This window comes from Macaca nemestrina, chromosome 13 (genome assembly GCF_043159975.1).
Source record: "Macaca nemestrina isolate mMacNem1 chromosome 13, mMacNem.hap1, whole genome shotgun sequence".
In the NCBI taxonomy this organism is placed as follows: Eukaryota; Metazoa; Chordata; class Mammalia; order Primates; family Cercopithecidae; genus Macaca; species Macaca nemestrina.
In genome coordinates, this window is record NC_092137.1 from 68,393,766 (window position 1) to 68,420,449 (window position 26,684).

At 42.7% G+C, this 26,684-nt stretch overlaps 1 protein-coding gene and 1 pseudogene across 1 annotated transcript in view; one reads left to right on the forward strand and one right to left on the reverse strand.

Annotated features, from left to right (window-relative positions):
* Positions 1-606: 606 nt before the first annotated feature.
* Positions 607-26,684, reverse strand: part of DNAAF10 (dynein axonemal assembly factor 10) — a 62,878-nt gene continuing 36,800 nt past the window's right edge. The window contains exon 8 of the mRNA XM_071076832.1: positions 607-901. Coding sequence (XP_070932933.1) covers position 901 — 1 coding nt within the window. The 3' untranslated portion in view covers positions 607-900. The remainder of the gene's footprint in view (positions 902-26,684) is intronic.
* LOC139357885 (small integral membrane protein 30-like) lies at positions 22,099-22,277 on the forward strand (annotated as a pseudogene).

Sequence of the window (26,684 nt, forward strand, 5' to 3'; positions counted from 1 at the left end):
ATTGCAAACCTTCGAGTGTACACTGGGGAAAGAAAGGAAGGGAAAAAAAAAAGGACTTCACAGCGAAAACTAAGGAAAAGCCTGTGAAAAGAAAACGGCAAGATAAAGCAACACGATTTCAAATCTTAATCTCCTGAAATGGTGGTTCTAAAGCTGCACTTTCCACACTTCTAAGTGAGACTCTTCAAAACTCCATGTCGAATCATGTTATAACCTTGCTTCTTATCTGTCTGCGATGGCTTTCAAGGGCCAGTAATTCCCCACATGCGGCAGAAAAGTTCACAGTAGAGATCTGCGTGCTTGGCTAAGCTTCCCGCCTTGCTTTTTGTGGAGCGCTGGTGGAGGACAGAGCTTTGTTTCTTTCAGAACTAATGCAACTGCCAAGGACACAGGCTAGAAGCAAACCCAATCACTCACTTGGACACATACTCCACAGGACAACAACTTAATATTAGACTCTCTGCTTTTGTCCAGTAAAACACATGGCCAGGTAGAATGCCCCTGCCATTTTTTAAATTAAAAACTAGCAAACGAGACCACAACTACGGGGGAGACTTTTTTGTTGCCCTCTTGCCAGACACCCTCCCTTGCCCCATCACCAGAGATGACCTGGAGTCTTGGGCGCTGCCTGCTGGGGTGACAGCGGTGCTGGCGGCTGAGGAAAGAAGAGTCATGGAAATCTTAAACTGCAGAGAGACGACGTCATCTGCCATAGGAAGGGTGGAGGCCAACTCACCGTCTCTTTCTCTACCTGCCTACTGGCCCTTGGACTGGCCTGAGGATTTGCACAGGAAGAGGCAGGCGTGAAGAGCTCTGAACAGCATTCCCTGCATCAGGAGCCATAAATGCAAGTGTCAGCCAGGGTCTGGCAGGTAACATCAGCAAGTAAAATGGGTGAGGTCTAAGAAAAGAAAAGGAAGGGAGACATTATCTACTATGTTATTTGTTTTTGTTTTTTAATAAAGACTGTTTTATTTCTTTTAAAAAAAGATTAAGATGGCCGATGCAGGTGGATGACTTGAGGTCAGGAGTTCGAGACCAGCCTGAGCAATATGGTGAAACCCTATATCTACTAAAAATGCAAAAATTAGCCAGGCGTGGAGGTGGGCACCTGTAATCCCAGCTACTCGGGAGCCGCAGCAGAACTGCTTGAACCCAGGAGGCAGAGGTTGCAATGGGCCAAGATTGTACCACTGCGCTCCAGCCTGGGAGACAGAGCGAGACTCCACCTCAAAAATAAATAAATAAATAAATAAATAAATAATAATAATAATTAAAACAGAGATGACATTCCAAAACAAAAACAAAATTAATTCCTCTTGGCAAGCTGATATACTTTCTTGTATTAGGCACGAGATCTATTGTTCCCATTTTCCCTTGACTTCCAAGAGGCTCAACCTATATTTTGTGCTTCCCTTTGATTTTTTTGGACACAGCTGTCTTTCTCTAATTCCCACCTGTCTCCTCTCCCAATGTACACACACACTTTATACACACATGCATCATATGCACACATATATATGCCACATACACATATAAGAGCATCATACGCTCTTCTATTTTTACCTCTGGCATTTTTCCCTTTATTGGAAGTTTTATCACAAATCCTTATGACAGCATGCAGTGTAGAGTAATAAATTAATAAAACGATGCTTTCTACACTCAGGAGGCTGATGTTTCCAATTCTTTAACCAGACTACCATACCATTAGGTGCCAAGGAATCCAGACAACATAGAAACACAGACCAGATTCCACCCTTGGTTCCTACAGTGGTGTGGAGGACAAAACCTACAGGATTCTGCCCACTCTTGGGTGAACAAAGTCCAAAATAGAAGAATCCAGAGCCCTATTTTTTAACCACCTTGAAGCACCTTCTCTTGTTCCTCCCACTCTCTCTCTCTCTCACACACACACACACGCACACATACACACACACACACAGACACACATACCTGGTAGTCTACACAGATGTGGCATAGATAACGGAAGTATAATACTAGTTTAAACATTCCAGAGTTCTTAATTCCTTACTCTCAAGTCCTGTATTAATATGTGCCAAATTGGCCAGGCATGGTGGCTCACACTTGTAATCCCAGTGCTTTGGGAGACTGAGGCAGGAGGATCATTTGAGCCCAGGAGTTGGAGATCAGCCTAGGCAACATAGCAAAACCACCATTTCTCCAAAAAAAAAAAAAAAAAAAAAAAACTTAATTAGCCAGGCATGGTGATGCATGCCTGTAGTCCTCACTACTTGGGAGGCTGAGGAAGGAAGACCACTTGAGCTCAGGAGTTCAAGACTGTAGTGAGCTGTAATCATGCCACTGCACTCCAGCCTAGGCAACAGAGAAAAACATTGTCTCTAAAACACACACACACAAACACAGACACACACACACACACATATATATATATATCTGCCAATGTCTTATTTTTTATTTTCTTCTGTTTTAGGTTTTTGGTTTTGTTTTGGAGATGGAGTCTCACTGTCACCCAGGCTGGAATACAGTGGCGTGATTTCATCTCACTGCAACCTCCGCCTCCTGGGTTCAATGGATTCTCCTGCCTCAGCCTCCTGAGTAGCTGGGATTATAAGTGCCTGCCAACACGCCTGGCTAATTTTTGTACTTTTAGTAGAAATGGGGTTTTACCATGTTGGCCAGGCTGGTTCGCACTCCTGACCTCAAATGATCCACCTGCCTCTGCCTCCCAAAGTGCTGGGATTACAGGCGTGAGCCACTGCACCTGACCCGTTTTAGGTATTTCCATGTAAAACTCTGTACCAAATGTCCAAACTCAATGGAAAGGACCATTAAATTAATTCCAAATTCTAACTCCAAAAGTATTCTAATTTTTAAAACATCCCGTTATTTTCATTTTAAGGATTCAAAGGATTTCTCTTTGGAAATTTTTTGCTTTTGTTTCTGTTTTCACTATTTTCTCCGTCTGCAAGCCAAAATTATGAATAGAGATGATATACATTAGGAAGGAGCTATAGATTCAAAATTAATCTCCACCAAAGTTAATTCCTGCATAAATTAAGCTGAATGTGTTTTTTCAACACCATGAATCAAGTTTAATAGCTATAAATAAAACATGAACTTGAGTTTCCTCATTTATAACTTCAAATCCATGATACTTCAGCATAGGAGGGGCAACGTTTTCTTTTTTCTTCTTTTTTTAGAGCTCTGAGGCTAGTCATCTCAGAGATTGTAGTAAATATTGTTGGTTCAAATAAATTCCTCTCTATGGCTGAAAAAGCTAATACTAAGAAGTCCACAGAAAAATTATCTCTGCATTCCTTTGTATGCTTATGCGAAACATCATGACTCTCCTTTTAGGACCAGCAAACCGGTAGAAAAATTGCCAGAGATTTGAGCTTTGGGGATTGGGAAGGCTGTTCTGCTGCACCAAGTGCATGGCCAGTTGTTGGCCTCAAGTTACTCTATGGCTATAATTAAACCCTGAACTGGTATTAAAACAGGATGTCAGGGTGACCCTGTTGAGACCTAACCTGTAGTAGGCGCTGTGGTGCACCCCCACCCCGTTTGCTTGGCCCAGTGCACCCTCCCCAGCTGTGTGAATGTCTAGTGTCAACACACTTACCAGGGAAATTATGCCCTGCCCCACCCTCCCACCAAGGCCAAGGCAGCCCACAGCCAATAAGAGCACAAGAGGCCAACCTCCTTGCCTCCATTTTGTCTTGAGGTTTATACTCCATAACTGCATTGTTTAATGTGGTAACCATTAGCCATACTGACTATTTAAATTTACATTTAATTTAATTAAACATTTAGACCCTCAGTTATACTAGCCACATTGTAAGTGCTCAATGGCCATAGGTAGCCAGTGACAACTCTACTGAACAGTGCAGATTCTACAGAACATTTCCATCATCACGGTAAGTTCTAATGGCCAGCACTGCTTTAGTGTCTACCCCTATGGATCAGACCAATGTGAGGCTTCCCCTGAAGCGACGTCCTTGCTCAGCTCTTCCCCTCTCCCTATCCAGCTTTCATACCGCCCCCTTTAAGTTTTTAAATTCTGTTTCTTAAGAACACTCCCTCAATAAATCTTCTGCATTTGAATCCCTGTTGTGGACGCTGCTTCTAGGGAATTCTATCCAAGATACCATCTCTATTGCTTTCAGCTTATTGTGAACCGAAGGGTAAGCATTTATGCATGGATGCCTTGGATTTCCTTACTCTAGAGATAAAGTGTAGTCATGTTTTCTGCAGTTTGGCTTGAAGCATCAGTGAGCCTAAATTTCATAAAAGGAAAGGGGTTCTGAGATCATAATGAAGTAGTTTCATTTCCCCACCGGAGCGGAAGTGACTGAGGGCTGCAAGTCTCTGCAAGAAGCTGGGTCCTGTGCTCCACTTGCATGCAATGGCCAGATGGGGGCACTAGCTGAGGCGTGCTGGGAAAGCCGACGGTAAGAGCTATGGGTGTGAAAGCAGAATACATGGTCCGCAGTGGGAGACAAGCTATTGACGATGTGGCCAACAAGGACTAAGCAGTAGGCCACCACCCCATTTGTATCTAGAGGTAAGTTATGCTCTAATGACAGAGGGAAGGGAGCCCCAATACTAATACTGAATAACCAGGCTGCTGAGTGGACTTCCAGAACTGGATAAAATGTGTTATAAACACACAAGTGTAGCCATCAAGGAAATGCAAATCAAAACCACAAGGAGATTTCACTTTACACCCATGAGGATGGCTATGCTCAAGAGGAAAAAAACAAATGTTGGTGAGCATGTGGAGAAACTGGAACCCTCGAGCATTGCTTGTAGGAATGTAAAATGGTGCAATCACTTTGAAAAACAGTCCAACAGTTCCTCAACAAACTACCCATAGAGTTACCATATGACCTAGCTATTCCACTCCTAGGCATGTACCCAAAAGAAATGAAACATATGAAATGATACAAAAAAAAAAAAGTGTGTAGGTGAATGTTCATAGCAGCATTGTTCATAATAGCCACACAGTAGAAAAAAAACAAAAGTCCATCAACTGGTGAATGCATAAATAAAATGTGGTATACCGACAAAATATTATGCAACGACAAAAAAGAATGGAGTATTGACATGTGCTACAACATCAACAAACCGTGAAAGGACACAACATGAATGGATCTTGAAATGTCAAAAATAGATAAATCTATGGAGACATAAAGTTGATTAGTGGCTGCCAGCGGCTGGGGAGGTTTGGAGGAAGTGTGGAGTGACAGATAATGAGTTACAAAGTTTCTTTTTGGGGTGATGACAGTGTTCTAAATGTGATTGTAGGGATGGTTGCACAACTCTGAAAATACTAAAAAAACACTTTAAATGGGTGAATTGTATGGGATGTGAATTACATCTCAATAAAGCTGTTAGAAACACACACACACAGACACACACAAGCAATGTGAGTTTTTTGCACCGTAGCTGTGTGACAAAATCATTTACATTGCAATGTTTGTTTATCTTTAAATTTATACCTGGGGACCCCTCCTGTACTTTTTCAGATGAGCCTGTGACTCAGGCTAAATGACTGGCAACGGCACAATAACCTCTCAATTTCTTGAACATGTTCTATTTTATCTTTGTCTTCTGAAGTAACTGGTCAGATAAATATTAAATCAGAAGTATTGTCTGATGAATGGATCACCAACAGCTTCACGCAAGGAATGTAAAAGCTAATGTGAAAATAAGGGCATGTCACATTCATCCTCAAACAGGAACACATACTGGGAAGATTATGAAATTTAATAGTCTCAATATAAACTTTCTCATCCTAAACAGGAGAATAGATGTTAAATAGAGAAAATCAATGTATTCCCTGTTCTGACCTAAGTCTTCCCTTTGAGTCTTCAAATAAGTAGGTTTTCCCTTCCCAAATAGTCCAACCTGGAACTGTCCAATAGAAATAAAATGCAAGCCACCTATGTAATTTTAAATTTTCTGAAAGTCACATTTTAAAAAATCCAAATAAAGGTGTGAAATTAATTTTAAGAGTATATTTTATTTAACCAAATAGATCCAAAATATTAACAATTCAACACGCAACCAATATAAAAAAGTATTGAGGCATTACTTTTTTTAGTATTAAGTCTTCAAAATCCTGTTTGTAGTTTACACTTATAATAGACCTCAACTTAAACTACATTTCAAGTGCTTGTGGTTGCTGTATTGGACAGCACAGTTCCAACTACTACCTTAAACTTAAAATCTATGCATCAGTCTGCCTGGCACGGTGGTTCACGCCTGTAATCCCAGCACTTTGGGGACTGAGGTGGGTGGATCACCTGAGGTCAGGAGTTTGAGACCAGCCCGGCCAACATGGTGAAACCCTGTCTCTACTAAAAATACAAAAAAAAAAAAAAAAAAAAAAAAAGCTAGGCATGGTGCCGGGCACCTATAATCCCAGCTACTCGGGAGACTGAGGCAGGAGAATCACTTGAACCCAGGAGGCAGAGGTTGCAGTGAGCTGAGATCATGCCATTGTACTCCAGCCTGGGCAACAAAACTGAAACTCTGTCTCAAAAAAAAAAAAAAAAAAAAATCTATCCATCAGTCAGTAGACCAGTGATTATTTTCAGTGATCAAGTATAGATAAGTTGGTCTTCCAGGGCCTCATCTAAAACTACCTGAACCCTAATATCCCTTTAAGCTAAAAAAATTCTGAAGCTCTGGGATTTCTCATTCTAAAATCTCCTCCAGCATATCTAACCAGTCTGATTTTTAGTCATGCCTCCTACCAATCAACCAAGATTTGAAATACTTTTGTATGTGTTTGGGCCTGTGCAAAAATTGGCCCATTTTCAGATGATGTGGTCCATGTGCAAATTGAGGAATGAGACAGGTCGAGGAAAAGAGAATATTTTGGTTCATGGCTTCAGGATAATTAAATCAATTTTTAAACCATGTTTTATTTAGTCTAAAAGCGATCAGTTTTACCTACATGTGTGCAAAATGTAATAATATATCCATACAATATTAAGTAAATACAAACATACAGGCCAGGCGTGGTGGCTCACACCTGTAATCCCAGCACTTTGGGAGGCTGAGGCGGGCAGATCACCTGAGGTCAGGAGTTCAAAACCAGCCTGGCCAACATGGTGAAACCCCATCTCTACTAAATATACAAAACTTAGCTGGGTGTGGTGGCAGGTGCCTGTAATCCCAGCGACTCCGGAGGCTGAGGCAGGAGAATCACTTGAACCCAGGAGGCAGAGGTTGCAGTGAGCCGAGATAGCGCTGCTGCACTCTGCCTGGGCGACAGAGGGAGACTCTGCTTGACCCTGGGAAGCAGAGGTTGCAGTGAGCTGAGATGGTGCCACTGCACTCCAATTTGAGTTACAGAGAGACTTCATCTCAAAAAAAAAACAAAAAACAAAAAAACTAACAAACATGCACACAAGGATATTTATTGCTGTGCTTTTTATTATAGTAAAATATTATAAATTAATTAAATGTTCACCCAAAGACAGTTGCTTTTTTTTTTTTTTTTTTTAAATCAGTGAGGCAGTTCCAGACTAAGGTTGAAAGATCCCCAAGATATTTTGTAAAGTGAAAAAAGCTAGATCCAGGACAATGGATATCTTTCTGTGTATGAGGAAAAGAATGTGTTTTTATAACATATTTTATCCAGTTCTGAGCCAATTTCTTACAATTTCTTATAATAAATTTATACACACACACGCACACATTTAGCTATTGATTGTTTTTCTAGAGAACCCTGACTAACATAGGTAGTTCATACAAAAGCCCATCACACAGTGGTGTTAACAAGTGCTCAATAAGTGTTATGTGGTTCTGTGGTTAAGGCTAGCTTCTTGTAACCTCAGGCATTCCTTGGCTTGTACATTCATCGCTCCAATCTCCCATCTTTACATGGGTATTTTCTGCCTGTGTGTCTTCACATTATCTTCCTTCTGTGCATGTCTATTTCTATGTCTTAATTTCCCTTTTTTATGAGGACATCAGTCATGTTGAATAGGGCCTAGCCTAATTCTCTCATTTTAAATGGACTGCCCTTTTTCTATTAAGATGCATGACCCTATTTCCAAGCAGTTACCACATTCTGAGGTGACTGTGGGTTTGAAGTTCAACATCTATTTAGGGGGACACAAATCAATCTATTACATGATCCAATGACAGCATCCAGGGAAGACAAAAACCTGAGAAAGCGTTGGGAGCCAGCAGCTACGGACAGAAGAACTACATTAGTCATGATGCTATAGATTGCATTTCATTAGAGAGTTAAGGGTTTGGCGGGGAATAGAGGCAGCTAGATATGAGCATCTCCTTTCATCTTTGTTTCTAGCCAAGGAAACCAACTGCAATTCTGAAGAACACAAAGAGAAGCACTCCAAAACATACTGCAAAATGCCTGTTCCCTAAGGCCAATGCAGTTGGCCTGTGCTGTACTGAAACTAAAATGAAAATAAAAAGTAGGAGAAAACGCAACTTTGTACTTATTTTTCTCCAGTCCCAAGGGTGTAATGAAAACAGATACTTTCAGCTCAAGATTTTGCTGCCAGGATTCTAGCCGGATTTGTCACAATGCCCTAGCCAACTATACATTCATTATTTATTGGGAATCCAAGTTCCAAAGGAGGCATTTTCACAACCCATTCAGATCCCATCAGCATCCAAATCTTCCTAGAGGGATATTTGTTGATTTTATTTCATCCAGTTGAGTATCCTGGTTGGAGCCCTTAAGTATGCATCGCTTAGATATTACTCACTCAGAGTTTCATTAAGGACCAAAGAAAGCCATCCAAACACATTCTGAAGCAATAGCCAGATCTGCTGAGCCTAAAGCAAGGAAAATTCTGGCTTTTTGTGCTTAGGAGTCTCTTCTTGGCAACCATCTTTAAAGACAGAGTATCTTTTAATGGTCTGTCAGACAAGCCCTGGATGCTGTTCATGTTTAGATTTGTGAGATTACTTGTGAAGTGGGAGTGGAGGGAAGAAAGTAAAGCTGAAGGCAAAAAAGGTGAGATGCACCGGGGAGGTGACGGTGGAGATGAGTAGATTGACACCCTGACAGATGGTAATCAATGGCCTTGATTACACACAATGACCACTGTGAGGGTAAATTCAGAAGTAATAAGAATAATAATAATAATTTCTCCTTACATTTACTGAACACTTACTAAGTGCTCTGAGTATTATTTTATATAAGCCTCATAATAACTATGAAGTGGGAACTACTATTGCTCCCATTTTAAGGATGAGAATACTGAGACTTAAAAAGATGAAGTGATTTACCCAAGGTTGCACAACCACTTAAGTAGTAGTGCCCGGACTGAAAATCAGACACTCCTACTTGGAAGCCAGCCTCACAACTCCCACTATTTATTCTTTTGTATGTAATACTTGATATATACACAATGTATATATAAGACACATATGTTATTGTCTTAGTCTGTTTTGTGTTGCTATAAAAGAATACCTAAGGCTGAGTACAAGAAGCATGGCACTGGCACCTGCTTGGCTTCTGGTGAAGGCCTTGGACTGCTTCCACTTATGGCAGAAGGTGAAAGGGATCCAGCATGTGCAGAGATCACACGGAAAAACAGGAGGAAGCAATGGCCAGGCTGAAGGGAGTGGCAGGGAGGAGAGGTGCCAGGCTCTTTTTAACAACCAGCTCTCTTGGAAACTAATGGAGTGAGATCTCACTCACTCTCAAGGGAGGGCATTAACCTTTTTATGAGAGAGCCACCCCTATGACCCAAACACTTCCCATTAGGCCCCACCTCTCAACAGTACCACACTGGGCATGAGGTTTGGTGGGGACAAACAAACCATATCTAAACCATAGCAGTTATACAGCATCGTAATAGCATGAACACCCATGAACCTATCATGCAACTTAAGAACTGTCACTCTTTGTCTGATACCTTTGAAGTGACCTGTGCGCCTCTACTCATCCCCTCTCCTCTCGACCCCTAGCAGGATCCATCATTTTGAATTTTGTGTGTATCATTCTCTTGGTTTTATAAAATAGCTTTACCAAATAGGTAAATATCCTTAACATTTTAGTTTTAGTTTGCTTTTTGAGCTTCTATAAAATGGGGTCAATCTTCTATACACAATTCTGTGACTTACCTTTTTTTTTAACTCAATGTTATTTACCTAAAATTTGTCAATGTGGTATCAGTTAGCTGTACTTTGATCCTTTTCACAGAGTCCATTTGTATAAATAGACCACAATTTATTTATACATTCTCCCATTGAGGAGCATTTGGGTTATTTCCAGTTTTTGCTTACAAGCAATGATGCTATAAACATTCTTGAACTTGCTAATGGGTGCACATGTGCAAGAATTTCCCTGGGGTATTGCATGGTGGTAAAGCATGCTTAATTTTATGAGATAATGTCAAATTATTTTCCAAAGTGCTTATACCCATTTACACTCTTCAGTCATGTTTTAAGAGTCCTTCTTGCTCCACATACTCACCAACAATAGATATTGTCAGGCTTTCTAGTGTTTGCTAAGTTAGTGGGCGTAAAATGATATCTCCTTTGGTTACAATTTGTATTTGTACATTATTATTGTTACTATAAGTCATATCCAGACAATATTTGTTTACATTTACCTCAGTTTAACCCTCATGTTTACTGGGTATTTCTGAAACTGGCCCAATATCCCCATATAACTGATGCTTATAGTCTTTGGATAGACATAGAAATTGACCCTCTTGGTCTTTAAGCTTGAAATTTACATTTGTCTTATCTGAGTTCCTTTCTCAGGAAACTGATCCTCAGGCCTCCTAGACAGTATCAAGGAAATGAAACTTACCAGATCACCACATCCATACAATAAGACACCAGACCCCTCATCTGTCATGATTGCTTCCTTCCTTCTCCCTAATTCCTGTTTTCCTACACATAGTTACATTTCTTCCCTGCTATATAAATCCCTAATTTTAGTCAGTTGAGAAGACAGATTTAAGGCTTACCTCCCCTTCTCCTTGGCTACAGCACCTTGATGAAGCTTTCTTCCCTGGCAGTGTTTGTTGTCTCAGTGATTGGCTTTCTGTGCAGTGAGCAACAGGACCCAGACCGAACCCCTAGCATTTCAGTAACATTTCTGTTCCTCATTTTTGCTTATATTGCTGAACTTCCTAATGGGATAATTATTCTTCTTCCTGAATTACATCCTTTAGAACTTCATTTAATTAAGAATCATTGGTTGTAAATTATCTCATTCTTTGCTACTCTAAAGATGTCTTTATTTAGCCCCTTTTCCTGGGAAAGTACTTTTCCTGGAACACAGTATGTTAATCAGTTGGAAGATATTATTCTGTTGTTGTCTAGTTTCCCTTGTCAAGGAGTCTCCTGTCAGCCAACTTGTTTTTATTTTGTAGGTGATCTTTTTCTCTGGCTATTTTTAAGATCTTCTTTTCGCCTTCAGTATTTTGTTCTATTATAAAAAAATGTGCCTAGGTGTGGAATTTTAGTTTGCTTAGTATATGTTGGTCTTCCTATAGCTGTGGATTCATTGCTGTCATCTTATTTGGAAAATTATAATCCATGATATGTCAAATATTATCTCTCCTCTACTTGTTCATTTTATCCTTTGTATTGCTTAACTTCTCTGCCATACTTTTTATCTCCCTATGCCCTTATCTAGCACTAACAATAATTTATCCTACTTTTTTTGATAGCTCACCAATTTTCTTGTCAGCTATTTCAAATCTGTTGTTTAATCAATCCTTTGTGTTATTAATATCTAGGTTATGGCTGGGTGTGGTGGCTCATACCTGTAATCCCAGCACTTTGAGAGGCCAAGGCAGGCGGATCACTTGAGCCCAGGAGTTTGAACCTAGCCTGGGCAAGATGGCAAAACCTCATCTCTACAAAAAATAAAAAAAAAAGTTAGCCAGGTGTGGTAGTGTGTGCCTGTGGTCCCAACTAGGAAGGCTAGGGTGGGAGGATCCCTTGAGCCCAAGAGTTCAAGGCAGCAGAGAGCTGTGATCACATCACTGCACTCCAGCCTGGGTGACAAAATGAGACAGCTGTGATCACATCACTGCACTCCAGCCTGGGTGACAAAATGAGACCTCGTCTCTATTTTTTTTAATTACACAAATTATATATATATATATATATAATTATATATATAGAGAGAGAGAGACAGAGAGAGAGGTTATAATTTTTCATTTCTTCATTTTATTTCAAATCATAAAATGAATGCCATTTCTGATTTTCCAGGTCACTTTATAATCTCTTCCATGCATATTTTCTAAGTAAATTTTTTTATCTTTAAATTTTCTTTAAAATGCTAGGTATCTAATAATTACCATATCTGACATCTGTGGAGTATGGGTCTATATCTGTTTTTAGTTTCAGCTGACACTCAATATGTATTCATTTCCTAGTGATTTCTATACAAATTATGATCAAATTGGTAACTTAAGACAACACAAACTTATTATCATATAGTTTGGGGTCAGAAGTCCAAAAGCACTGAGCTAAAGTCAAGGCTGATTCTTTTGGAGACTGTAGGAATGATGTTCCCTTGCCTTTTCTAGCTTCTAGGGGCTTCCATCATTCCGTGGCCTATGACCCCTTCCTTACATCATTCCATCCTCCAACCTCTTGCATCTTTCTTTCTTTCTTTCTCTTTCTTTCTTTCTTTCTTTCTTTCTTTCTTTCTTTCTTTCTTTCTTTCTTTCTTTCTTTCTTTCCCTTTCTTTCTTTCTTTCTTTCTTCCTTTCTTTCCTTTCTTTCTTTCTTTCTTTCTTTCTTTTTCTTTCTTTCTTTTCTCTTTCTTTCTTTCTTTTCTTTCTCTTTCTCTTTTTCTTTCTTTTCTCTTTCTTTCTTTTTCTTTCTTTTCTTTCTTTCTCTTTCTTTCTCTTTCTTTCTTTCTTCCTTTCTTCCTTTTTCTTTCTTTCCTTTTGTAAAATGAAATGAGGTCTTGCTATGTTGCCTAGGTTGGTCTTGAACTCCTGAGCTCCCACCTCAGTCTCCCAAAGTGCTGGGATTACAGGCACTAGCCACCACACCCAGCCAACATCCTCTGCTTCTGTAGTCACACTTTCCTCTGGCTTCCTCTTGTAAGGACACTTACACAAGTGTGATAATACAGAATAATCTCTTCACTGCAAGATCCTTAATCACATCTGCAAGGTCCTTTTTGCCATGTAAGGTGATACTAACAGTGCAATGTTGACAGGTTCCCTTACCAGGTTACTTAAAAGTATATGCCCGCTGCCTGAACCCTGAAGGCCAGATAGTAAGCCATGGCCATGGTACCCAGCTGAGGAGCAGGTGTCCCTGAGAGCCTAAACATCCCAGGGAGTATGTGAGAACCTACCAAAGAAAACAGTACCATCACATAAACACAGCAGGCAAAGGGCCCGAAAATTAGCTTAAAAACAGCTTAGAGAAGGGAGGTAGTACAGATCTCTAGAGCTGTGCTGCTGCCACTCAGGAGTGCCCTGACCAATATGTCTCAATAAACTCATCTACTTGACAAGCGGGACTTCTCTAAATCATTCTTTGGTCTTTCGGCACCTTCCCAACTTGGGAGGGAAGGGGATGTTACAGTCTCAAGTTTTTATCTTAATACACAGGATCCAGGGCTTAGGACTGAAATATTTGGGGGTGCCATTTTTTAGCTCATTACATACTCACTGTGTCAGAGACTCAGTTGACAACAAGTATCCATTCCCCAACTCCCTTGCTAGTAATGAAAACACTAATTTTTAGTCAAGTTTGTTGTTGGCCAGTTAAAACTCCCTAGTTTTTGTTCACATCAAGACGTGATCATTGTGGTTAAATTTTTGACAATAAATTTTAAGTGGCAGTACTGTGTGCAACCTTCAGAATGTATTTTTTTTAAATAGGCATGCCCTTCATCCTTTTCCTTTCACAACCGGCCTGGAATGTGAGCATCTGGAGCTCTGGCTGCCATCTTGGGTCACAAGAACAAGAAGCATAACATAGATTTGGGAGGATCCATGAACTGTAAAGAAACAGGTCCCTGATGAATTTTTGATGAATCTGTCCTGGACACCTACCTCATGACGTCTTTTAGATAAAAACAAATAAACTGTGTGTGTCTAAGCCACCATTATTTGTTCTGCTGTGTGAGGCTAAACTTAGTCCTAACTCATACCATCATTATGTCTTTTGTTTCTTTGTATATTGGGGGATTTTTTCATTGTAATTATCCATTTGGTTTCACATAATCTATAGGAATCCTGAAAACCTGAATTAATGACACCTTCCTCCAAAAGGGATTTGCATGTATGTATTTCTGGAATTACATATGCTAACAACAGGGGACAGCGTTAGCCTTCTTAATTAGGGCACAGGGCCTGGCAGCAGCCTCAGAGCTTAGCTTTCAATCCCTCATTTGTGGCTGACATTGGCATTTCTCCTCCAAGTTTTGCAGTTTGTTTACCATGCAATGCTAGCTTTAGCTTACTATGCATGTTTGCATGTTGTTGTTCTATTTTGTTTTGTTGACATTGGAAAGTTCCCTTTGTTTCTTGTAAGAGCTCAATGTATTTTTAAAAACATGTTATAATCTGATTGTATTGTCATTGTAGTGGAATACGACTTCAGAGGCTTGTTCACCATTCACCCAGAAGCAGCACTGATGCCCCTCCCATGCCAGTTTCACCATTAAATGTGTTATGAAGGGTTTATGTCTGATTGACCCATCCAAGACTTTGATGCAAGCTTGGTACAAGCAGAGCTCTTCTGAAAACAAGCTTGTTAACACTTTCTGTATGTGGTAACAATTCACTCCTTTATTTGTATTGGGGATTCGGTTTGCACTCATTACTATTATTTTCTTTTAGAGTGTCTGGGACCTCTTTCAAATAACACGAGTTCATTCCTCTGCCTGCAAAGATTCTGACCCCTCCCCAGGGATGTGTGTAACAAAAGTCTACTAAGGGAAATATACTATTATTCTGCAACTTGCTTTTTTAATTAATAATATGTCATTTGGCCTTTCAGTACCTATAATCACCTCACTCTTCCTTCATAGCTGAATAGTATTCCGTGGTACGTACCACAGTTTATTAAACAATTTTACCATTGATAGGCCCTTAGGTTGTTTCCAATATTTTGATATTATTAATACTGCTGTGCTATAATAAGCATATATATACTTGTATATGTGCATATTTGTGAGTAAATTTATAGAAAGGCTCTGTAGAAGATAAACTTATTGGTTCAAGGGGTATGAATATTTAACGTTTTGATGGATGTTGCCAATTTGTCTCCCGCAAAAGCCATGCTAATGTAATGTGTTTGTGACAGAGACTACTAATGCCAACTTAATATTAATTTTCCCAAATTCTATACTGAAAGAATCCCTGTTTTGTTTCAGAGTGGTGGTGTGCCTGGCCAAAGGCAACATCTCACAGCCTCACTCTGAGCTAAGTGTGGTCACAGGACTAACTTCTGTCCGCTGAACTATGAATGAAAGTGTGTGGGGCATGCTGAAGTGCCACTTACTGGAAGATGTGCCACTTTCCGCCCTTCTACCTTTATTCCTTCTTCAAACCTTCTCAGTGGTTTGATGGCAAAGTCCTTGCAGTCATCATGAATCATGTAATCATATTGAGGATAGGGGTAGCGGAGAAGAAAGAATGGAGGCTGAATCATGGAGAGCCACCATGCAACTTTAGACTACCTACAGCTTGACTTTCATTATATGAGAGAATTAACCCATTATCTTCCACGTCTTTGCTACGTGCAGGTAAATGCTATTCCTAAATCACACAGCGCCCCTTTCAATCACGTAAACAATACACCAGTCCCACTGAGTACTTGCTGTGGTCCCCATCATGTGCTGTGGACTGTCACCGCAGTGTCCTTGCCCACTACCACAGTGGCTGTCCTTTCTACATGGGTCAGTGCAACCAGGTAGGTGGCCTTGTACATTGACTCCTCATCCTTTCTTTCCCAACTGGTGACCTCAGTCCACAGGACTAGTAGAACAAACTTTAAATTTTCATTTTTGGCTCAGATCATCTAGGAAAATCAGTCTACACAAATACACGAACACACACACACACAGAGACACACACACACACACACCCAGTACATACAGAGAACCAAATGACTTTTCAGAATCCACAAATCTTCCCATACTTGAAGCAATCCTTACTTCAGTCTGAAGAGTTTTCCAAAATAACCCTTCAGCCCCTTTTAAGAGAAGGCCTATCTAATGAAAAATGTAACCGTTGTATGGAATAAAAAATTGCAGACTTAATAATTCAAAACTGCTACTAAATCAATGTACTGCTTGTTGGTTTGTCAATACAGCTTTCTCAATTAGACAATTTTATTACAGTGATGAACACCAATGGCATAATTGAGAGACTGCTGTTCTAAATTATGGTCTGTTTAGCCTAACAATCCATATTTGCTACTGAATAAATGTGATGACTGTAGCCTTCTGAAGATGAATGGTCCTCTACTGGCAGCTGACCTGTCCCTGGTGAGGACTGGGCAGGAATGATTCTCTTCATATTCCTTCATGGGATCCTTCTGGCTGACCATTGTAATGGCACTTCGCCTCCCTTCCCAGTGCCCTCTCCTACACCAGGAACACCTGCCCTGCTGGTGATGGGTGTTGTAGATAGTGCCTTTCAAGTAAGTTCCGAGTTCCACACCAAATCCCACTTTTCCTGGTAAATAAAAACAGCACGAGGTGAGGCACATGGGCTTTTTCCCCCAGCACTTAGGGAGACCAAGGCAGGAGGATCGCTTGAGGCCAGGAGTAATAGAGCCTGGGCCGGGTGCGGCGGCTAACGTCTGTAATTCCAGCACTTTGGCAGGCCGAGATGGGTGGATCACCTGGGGTCAGGGGTTCAAGACTAGGCTGGCTAACATGGCAAAACCCGTCTCTACTAAAAATACAAAAATTAGTCAGGTGTGGTGATGCGTGCCTGTAGTCCCAGCTACTTGGGAGGCTGAGGCAGGAGAATCGCTTGAACCTGAGAGGAGGAGGTTGCAGTGAACCAAGATTGCACCATTGTATTCCAGCCTGGGTAACAGAGTGAGGCTCTGTCTCAAAAAGAAAAAACAAAAAACAAAAAAAAAACAGAACCTGGTTTCCTTATCAGCAGAATGAGGATAATAACCTCTACTTTCTAGAGTTGTAATAATTACATTATAAGTGTATGTACGTTCCTCTGACACATAGCGGATACTCAGAAAAGGTTACTTGACTTTGAATCTATCAAACATATGGATACAGCAAGCCCTATTCCTCAAGGAAGAGGCAGGAGCCTCCACTTCTCCATGACAACATTGTGTTATTGCTTTCCTCCTCATCCTTATCAGAAGTACCTGCTTTGGGGCCCACGAATGTCAGTGGGCAGCATTTTTGCTTCTTCCCTGACTTTGTTGTAGTCTCTTAGCTTCCAAGTCTTCCATGTTCAATGCCAAAATGGGCTCACCTGCATTTAAGCGAATGACAAAGCACCAGAAGGCAGACAATTTGACTTCTTTCCTTTTTTTATGCCCCCAAGGCATGGGCAGGCAAGGTCCGAGTTGTCTCTGGTTGCCCTCCCTACCCACCCTTCCTGACACACTTCTGGGCCTCTCCTTGGAACCTCCACAGAGGACAATTCAATTTAGCTCATAAAGGTGGGGCAGGGCAACCAATTCATCTTGCTTTTCCTGGGAATTTCTGTTTTTCATACTAAAAGGCCAGCAGCATCCCAGGACAGATGGTCACCCGAGGTGGGGGGCACCACGGGCATGTGGATCTGAACAGTTTCTTTTGGGGGGCTTTGCCTATTGGGTGTTGAGCAGGCCTTGTGAGTCAGTGCCTGACCCTCTGGGTTTCCACTGCCTTCCGTCTTGACTTCAGAGACTCCTCCCTAAGGACCAGCACCAGGGTCACCGCCTGTGGTCTCACTAGGCCTTGTAAATAACAGTCCAGCCAGAGGGAGCAGCGCTTCTCAGCGTGCCCTTTCCTCACGGCAGATTGGCCGTTAGATGTGAGCTGCACTACTTAACAATCCCCATTTTCCCCTCACTTTCCCAGGTTGCTCATAACAGAACCATGAGGAGAGGGAGGTCCTGGGGCCCCAAACTGAAGCCTGGTCTCCCTGCTGGTAACTAATGAGAGCCTCCGAGGGCTGAGGCCCGCATTTGTTACTGTGTTGACTCTTTTGTGAGGTATTTATCCTTTGGTAACATATGCCCTCATACATATATATACACACACAATTTTTTTTAAGGTATAGTCTCGCTCTGTCTCCCAGGCTGGAGTGCAGAGGTGTGATCTCGGCTCACTGCAACCTCCACCTCCTGAGTTCAAGCAATTCTCCTGCCTCAGCCTCCTGAGTAGCTGGGACTACAGGCGTGCGCTAACACACCCGGCTAATTTTTGTATTTTTAGTAGAGACAGGGTTTCACCATGTTAGCCAGACTGGTCTTGATCTCCTAACCTCATGATCCACCCACCTCTGCCTCCCAAAGTGCTGGGATTACAAGTATGAGCCACCACACCTGGCCTATGCCCTCATATTTAACATCAAATAGTTACTCAGTACCCACACTAGCTGCCCAGCATGGCACCATGGGGCATATTCCCCTGCCCTTGAGGAGTCCCTTGTCTGTGTTCCTACGTCCTCTTCAGGGTTCTGTGACATCCATCCTAGGCACTTTATTTCTCATACACTTGCTCTGGCTGGGCACCATGGCTCATGACTGTAATCCCAACACTTTGGGAGGCCAAGGCAGGAGGATTGCTTGAGTCCAGGAGTTCAACACCAGCCTGGGCAACATAGGGAGATCCTGTCTATACAAAAAATAAAAAATTAGCTGTGCATGGTGGCGCATGTCTGTAGTCCCAGCTACTCAGGAGGCTGAGGTGGAAGGATTGCTTCAGCCTAAGAGGTGTTGCAGTGAGCCATGTTTGCACCACTGCACTCCAGCCTGGGCGACAGAGTGAGACCCTGTCTCAAAAAACAAAATAAGGCCAGACGTGGTGACTCATACCTGTAATCCCAACACTTTGGGAGGCTGAGGCGGGTGGATCACTTGAGGTCAGGAGTTCGAGACCAGCCTGGCCAACATGGTGAAATCCCATCTCTACTAAAAATACGGGGGGGGGGGGGGGAAATAGCTGCATGTAGTGGCATGCACCTGTAGTCCCAGCTACTCGGGAGGCTGAGGCAGGATAATTGCTTGAAGCCGGGAGGCAGAGGTTGCAGTGAGTGGAGATTGAGTCACTGCACTCCAGCCTGTGTGACAGAGCAAGACTCCATCTCAAAAAACAAAACAAAATAAACACACACATGTACTTGCTCTAAGTGTTCTTTCTTGTCTGATCAGGCTAGTCTCCTCTTAACAATGGCTCTTGAGATTTGCAGGAGGCTCTGTCTCTTCAGAAAGCCTATGCAGACCTTACCCTGTTTGATTGGCAGACTCTCTATCGCCCATTTTTCAGGTTACAGGTAGAGGCCTGCAAAGGTTGAATGACTTGTCCAAAGATCTAGAGCTCATGAAGAGCTGGGCTGGGACTGAGTCCTCCAAAGGCATCCGCTGTTCTTGCCTGCCCAGTGTCAGTTCCCCTTCTCATGGTGGCAGCCTGACTTTGCTGTGGGAACTACCTCAATACCCTCTCTGTTGTTTGAAATTTGTGGGCTGATGATTGGGCCTGAATAATGAGAGCACCCATCCTCCCTGACAGTCACAACTAGCTCAAGGATGGGCTGGTGACCCAGCCAGGCCCATGAGCCTCAATCCCAAGGCCTTTGCAGGAACCGATGGAGGGAAAATTGTTCTCTGCCCTCTGGGGTTGCTCAGCTGGGATGATATACACCCAGTCATTTTTGCCACCATGGAGGGAAAGCCTGCCTGAGAATACAGTCAACCTAGAGGAAAGAGATCCAAGACTCTAACAGACACTGCCCTGGAAGCGTGATTTGAGCTTTTTGTGTTTCATTCAGCCATGCCAGAAGGTAATTTATCCCTGCACTTCATGGTTTCACACCTCCTCTTTTTGTATTAACTCAATGTGAGTTGGGTTCCTGTGTCTTGAAGCCAAAAAGTCATTACTGACACAATCACAGCCTCTTTCTCTGTGATCAGCGTCTCTCTTTCTCCCAACATGCCACATGCACTCCCATCATCAACATCTTCACTCCAAGTGATCTCCCCTGGCCTGTCCCACCATCCCTCCACCCCAGGCCAAGGCTTCTTCCCCCTCTGTCCAGCCTTCCTTAGCTTCCACGTCCTGCACTGCTCTGCCCCCTTCTTGATTTCTGTATATGTTGGAACCACACAATTTAACACTTAATGCCACAGTTGTTGGCTCTTGTTTCCATATGTTGCTCTTGTCTCTGTGATTAAGTTTTAAGTTCTTCAAAATCAGAGATTGTGTCCCATCTTTCTACAGATCCTGAAGCAATGTTGGGAAATAGTAACTAAATTTGTGTTGAGCACATCCTGTGCACCAGACACAAGCCTAAGACCACTATGTGCACTAATCATTAAATCCTCACAACAAACCTGTGAGGTAAGTATGATCATTACCCCTATTTTACAGATGAGGAAATCAAGGCATAAAAAGGTTGAGGAACTTCCTCAACAGGCTAGGAAGTGGTAGAATTAGGATTTTAACTCAGGCATTCTGGGCTTCAGAGCCCAGACTTAATTATTACACTACACAGCTTCTTAATCCATCTTTGATAAATATCAATTGATTGAACATACAGAATTGCAGAGTTACACCAAACCTAAAGCAGTAGGTGGTAGCCTCTAGGGAGTCACTCTGATCATCTGAAAGGTTTTGCACCCTTCTAGAAATTGCATGTGCATACACACACACACACACACACACACACGCACACGCACCCCTGACAGAAGGAAGAGTGGTAACTAGAAGCCCTGATTCTGGGGCTGCTTTGCTGTCTTCACCCCAACTTCAGTCCTTTGTCATGATCAGGTATTGGGAAGAGCATGAGAAAGATGTTGTCTTCACTCTCCAAAAGCTTAACTTCAGAGTAAGGCTAGAAGCTGACCTGAGCAGCAAAGAAATTTGCTTTCAATGCCTCCTGCCTCCCTATTCTGTAGCATTCACAGGGCAGTAAGCATTCACCATGTCTGTCTGCCCAGCATCCACTTCCCTCACTCTCATGACAGTGCTTTGATTTCCCTTTGGGGGACCAGCATTCCCCCATTGCGTGCAATGATATTGGACAGTCAACCAAGTGTCCACCCTCCCCTGGCCAAGGAGTAAGTACATGACCCACAAGAGCCACCTGGCCTCTGCCCTGGGAATTTGAGCAGTACAAGGAGGAAATTCAGTTGGAGGTAATTCAAAGACGTAGAGCGTGAGTGCCCATCTGCCACACCGAACTCCTGAGTTTCTTTGCTTTCTTTCCTGTCCAAAACCTGATTCTTGAGCTTTCTCCTCAGTTCCACATGCTACCCGAGGTGGCTTTATAAATGCCAACCTGGCAGGGTTGAATTACATTTCCCAGAATTCGCTTTCCTGTATGTTTCCAGTTAGGGTGGGCCATGCAGAAGCTCCTGGTGTGAGATTTGCAGGGTGGAAGTGAAGCGGCAGCAGTTTTTGTAGCTTGCACACCTTGTCACTTTCCACTGGCTCACCGCGTCAGCAGGAGGCAGGGGCTGGGCCTGTAGCTGCTCTACCCTTCTCAGGATCCTCCTTCAGCTTTCCCGACTTCTGAGCCAGACAGGTCTGCTGAGCTCTGTGATGAAGGATCCTGACTTCTGCAGGAGACCCATGCCACCCAAATCAGAGGCACGGTTTCAGTCCCTCCTCATGGTCTCCAGCGGGTGGTTTCCAGCTTGTTCTTGTTCACCGCATCTCTCTGACCCAGCTGCCTGCCCTGCGGACTGCAAGTTCAGCATCAGACCCGAGGGCAAAAGCCTTACAGAGACTGCGTCAGCAGCTCCCACGGATGGGTAAGATCAAATCCTGGTAAGAAGTCCCTAGTGCTGATTCCTGTTACGCTGCTTCCTGGAAGGCAGTGCCATGTGGAACCTCTAAACTACAGCATTCGGAGCTCCAGGAAGGGAAAATTTCAAGTCAAATAGAATTCTATACACTATGTCTTTGGAACCTTCAGCCCTCAAGATTACAACATCATGACCTCAGTTTCAACACAGTTGTCCTTAGTTCTCATGTCATGCCTTTGATGCTGCCTGTTGTCGAAGTAGTAGAAGCCAACGATGCAATCACTCTCTTGATAGGTGTGGTTCTCAGCATTACAGGCATCTATGCTTGCTTGAAGGTATATGCAGAAAAGAGATATGGACAGATGTGACTTTGAAGGGCTTACTGAATCAAACCTCACCCTGAAAACCTTTGTGCTATTGAGGCTAAACCTGAGCTTTGGTGTCTGACAGTTTCCAAGAATCAGTAAATAAGGGAGTTTTACATTCTTCATTGTTTCCATGAAATGGGAACAAACAGATACATATATAAAAATTTAAAAAAAAGTTTTCTTTACAACAAATAATGTGCAGAAAAAATGCAGCCTATAATTTGTATTTGCTGTTTAGAAAGGAAGCCAAAGAAGATGGCTGAAATTGACACAAGTAATATTTCATAGTTTTAGACTTCTCAAAGCATGTGAAATAGGAAGAAGGAAGTTCTTGCCCAGAATCTTAGGAAACCATCACTGTTCAGTTATAATCGCTGCCTCCTGATTCGTTGAGGAGTCTTTTCTCCATATTTTTATTAGATTTTTGTTTTGTTGTCTTTCGAGGTAATATTGCATTTAGATATCAGATAGTCAGCCAAAAAGGGAAACTTCTATCTCTGGGGAAAAAAATGTTTAGAAAAATGTATTTAAGGGCTATGCACGGTGGCTCACGCCTGTAATCCCAGCATTTTGGGAAGCTGAGGCGGGCAGATCACGAGGTCACGAGATTGAGATCATCCTGGTTAACACGATGAAACCCCGTCTCTACTAAAAACACACACACAAAAAAAAATTAGCCGAGCGTGGTACCTGTGTACCTTTGTGTACACACACACAAAAAAATTAGCCTGTAGTACCAGCTACACAGAAGGCTGAGGGAGGAGAATGGCTTGAACCTGGGAGGCGGAGGTTGCAGTGAGCCGGGATCGTGCCACTGCACTCCAGCCTGGGTAACAGAGCGAGACTCCGTCCCAAAAAAAAAAAGAAAAATGTATTCAGTGTATCTAATATTGAAATGAAATGCAGAAAAGATTTAATATTTAAAAAAAAAAAAAACACTATAGGCTGGGCACAGTGGCTCATGCCTGTAATCCCGGCACTTTGGGAAGCCAAGGCGGGTGGATCACGAGCTCAGGAGTTCAAGACCATCCTGGCCAACATGGTGAAAACCCGTCTCTACTAAAAATACAATAATTAGCTGGGCATGGTGGCATACACCTGTAATCCCAGCTACTTGGGAGGCTGAGGCAGGAGAATTGCTTGAACTGGGACCCGGATCTGGGAGGTGGAACTTGCAGTGAGCCGAGATTGCACCACTGCACCACTCTAGCCTGGGCTACAGAGCAAGACTCCGTCTCAAAAAATAAAAATAAAAAAATAAAAATAAATAATTAAAAAAAAACAGAAAAAACGCTATAGACATTGACATAGAAAAGAGATTTAATGTTAAGAAAACAACTTTATATTAACTGAGTAACATCCTCCTGATGAGAAGTACTATAGTAAATACCCATTATGTTATTTAAAAAAAAAAAAAGAAAGAGGCCGGTTGCGGTGGCTCACACCTGTAATCCCAGCACTTTGGGCAGCCAAGGTGGGTGGATCACTTGAGGTCAGGAGTTTGAGACCAGCCTGGCCAACATGGTGAAACCCCATCTCTACTAAAAATACAAAAATTAGCCAGGGGTGCTGGCACATGCCTGTAATCACAGCTGCTTGGGAGGCTGAGGCAGGAGAATTGCTTGAACCTGGGAGGTGGAGGTTGCAGTGAGCCAAGATGGCGCCATTGCATTTCAGCCTGGGTGAAGAAGCAAGACTCTGCCTAAAAAAAAAAAAAAAAAAAAAAGAAAGAAAGAAAAGAAAAAGAAATCCCTAGTGCTTTGCTTCTCTAATTGATCCCTGACTAATTTACTACCCTAAATCTTCCTAAGAGTCCTCTTTCATGTAAGTTATTCAGAGTCTATTTCTGTTGCTTGCAGCCAAAAAATTCCAACTGTACACATTCCATAATATATAAGAAAATACTTACAAATTATAAAGCACCACATACACGCATGTTCCAATTACATTTGTTAGTACAGACTATGCTGGAAAGATGAAGTCTTGGATCAGACAGACAGATTCAAAACCGAATGCTGCCAGGCCATAGTTGCATGTCTTTGGACAATTACTTACTTTTACTGAGCCTGTTTCGCCTCTTTAAAAATTTTTACAAGTGAGTAGCTAGTAGTTAGGATTAGGTGTCTGCTATGGTTTAGATATGGTTGGTTTGTCACCACCAAAGCTCATGTTGCAATTTGAGCCCTGATGCGGTGCTGTTGGGGTATCGGGTCCAGTGGGAAGTGTCTGGGTGATAGCGGTGGATCCCTCATAAATGGCTTGGTGCTCTCCCAGTAGTGAGCTCTGTCTCTTGTGAGACTGAATTAGTTCTCATGCGGATGGAATCATTCCCCTGAGAGTGGGTTGTTATAAAGTCAGAAGCCCTTCGGCTTTCCCTCTCTTCTCGTGTGTCTGCTTCCCCTTTGACCTTCTCCACCATCTTGGGAGGCAGCATGAATAAGGGCCCTCACAAGAAAGCAGGGCTGTGTCCTCGAACTTCTCAGCCAGCAGCGCTACGAGCTAAATAAACGTCTTTCTTTTATAAATTATCCAGCCTCAGGTATTCTTTTATAGCATCACAAAATGGAGGAAGACAGTCATCCACGCATACAAGCCAAAGCCTAACCTCTCATTGGCTTAAACAAGAAACAAGTATTTTTGTCTATTGTCAAAGTTGTCAAGGTAAACAGCCTAGGGCAGGTATGGTGGCTCCCAAATCACCAACGACAGACTCCTTATGCTTTTGTTTTTACCCCTCTGGACAATAGGCCCATCTTCATGCTCCACAGTGTCCACACCTTGCTGATAGGGAGACTGGGAAATATAGTCTTTATTCTGTGCTGTGATTAAAATGGGCTCCTGTTGTTGAGGTGGGAGGGGAGAGTGGACATGGGGAGGCAACCTGCTGCTCTGCTGCCACGGAGACAGTAACAGGCTGTGGCGAGAGTGTGGAAATCCTTCCCTCTCCTCCCCTTTCAGGCTCCTGTGCTCTCTCCCTGTTTTCCCCAGCACCCTTCCGAATGCCAACATTCACTGTGACAACAGTTTGTGATAGGACTTTCATCCTTAAGCCCAAGTAGCAAAATAAATGGAAAAAGTGCTCTGACAACCTCCACTTCTATACAAAAATGGTGAGGTTAAGAGTTTATTATCATGCCTGTAATCCCAGCACTTTGGGAGGCCAAGGCAGGTGGATCACCTGAGGTTAGGAATTCAAGACCAGCCTGGCCAACATGGTGAAACCCCATCTCTACTAAAAATACAAAAATTAGCCGGACATGGTGGCTAACGCCTGTAATCCCGGCTACTCGAGAGGCTGAGGCAGGAGCATCACTTGAACCGGGGTGGTGGAGGTTGGAGTGAGCTGAGATCATGCCACTGCACTCCAGCCTGGGCAACACAGTGACTGCATCTCAAAACAATAACAACAAACGATAGCACTTACCCCAGAGTTTTGTGGTGGGGATTTAAAAATATAACATATGAGAAACAATATAGTGAGCACTCCACAAATATTAGCAGCTATTATTATTACTCTTATTGTCAACAGTATCATGTTCAAAAAGTGATCCTGATCAAGACTCTAGAGACAGGCCACTGGTTTCCCTCTGAGTTTACTCTTCACTGCCTTCTTTTTCTTTTCCCTTTTTTTGGAGATGGAGTCTCACTCTGTCACCCGGGCCGGAATGCAGTGGTGTGATCTCGGCTCACTGCAACCTCTGCCTCCCAGGTTCAAGCGATTCTCCTGCCTCAGCCTCCTGAGTAGCTGGGACTACAGGCATGTGCCACCACATGCAGCTAATTTTTTGTATTTTTAGTAGAGATAGGGTTTCACCATGTTGGCCAGGCTGGTCTCAAACTCCTGGCCTCAAGTGATCCACCTGCCTTGGCCTCCCAAAGTGATGGGATTACAGGCGTGAGCCACCGCGCCTGGCATACACTGCTTTCTTTAGCTTCCATAACCTCAACAGTGAGCAAGAAAATAAGGCTTCTGACATTCTTCCTAGGAAGCTTCATGGAGCAGATTATAAAACATGCCCTAAATGGCCCATAGTGGATTCGTGGGGACTGTGGCCATCAGGACTCCCCTAGCTGAGGCTTCTCTGTCTGTTTTCTTAGGGCCCGTTAGCCTATGAGGTCTTAGGAGTGCAGGAAGACCCTCTCTTTCCCCCTGGGTGGTAACAAAATTTCCCCTGGTCCCTCGTTCCTGAGCCCTAGTTCAGTCCCTGTGCTGTGCTGGCCAGGTCAGTGCTCAACAGGATTCCAAACCTGTTGGCTGCAAGCACAGACTCCCTCTGAGTGTGAATGTTATCTCTCACCAGATAAGGCAGGTGCTCAGCCCAGATCAAACACTTGTTTATCTACAGGGTGGTGAGAGCCAAAACTCTGCTTCTGTTTCTCCCTGGGGGTTTATTTGCTTACCCTTAT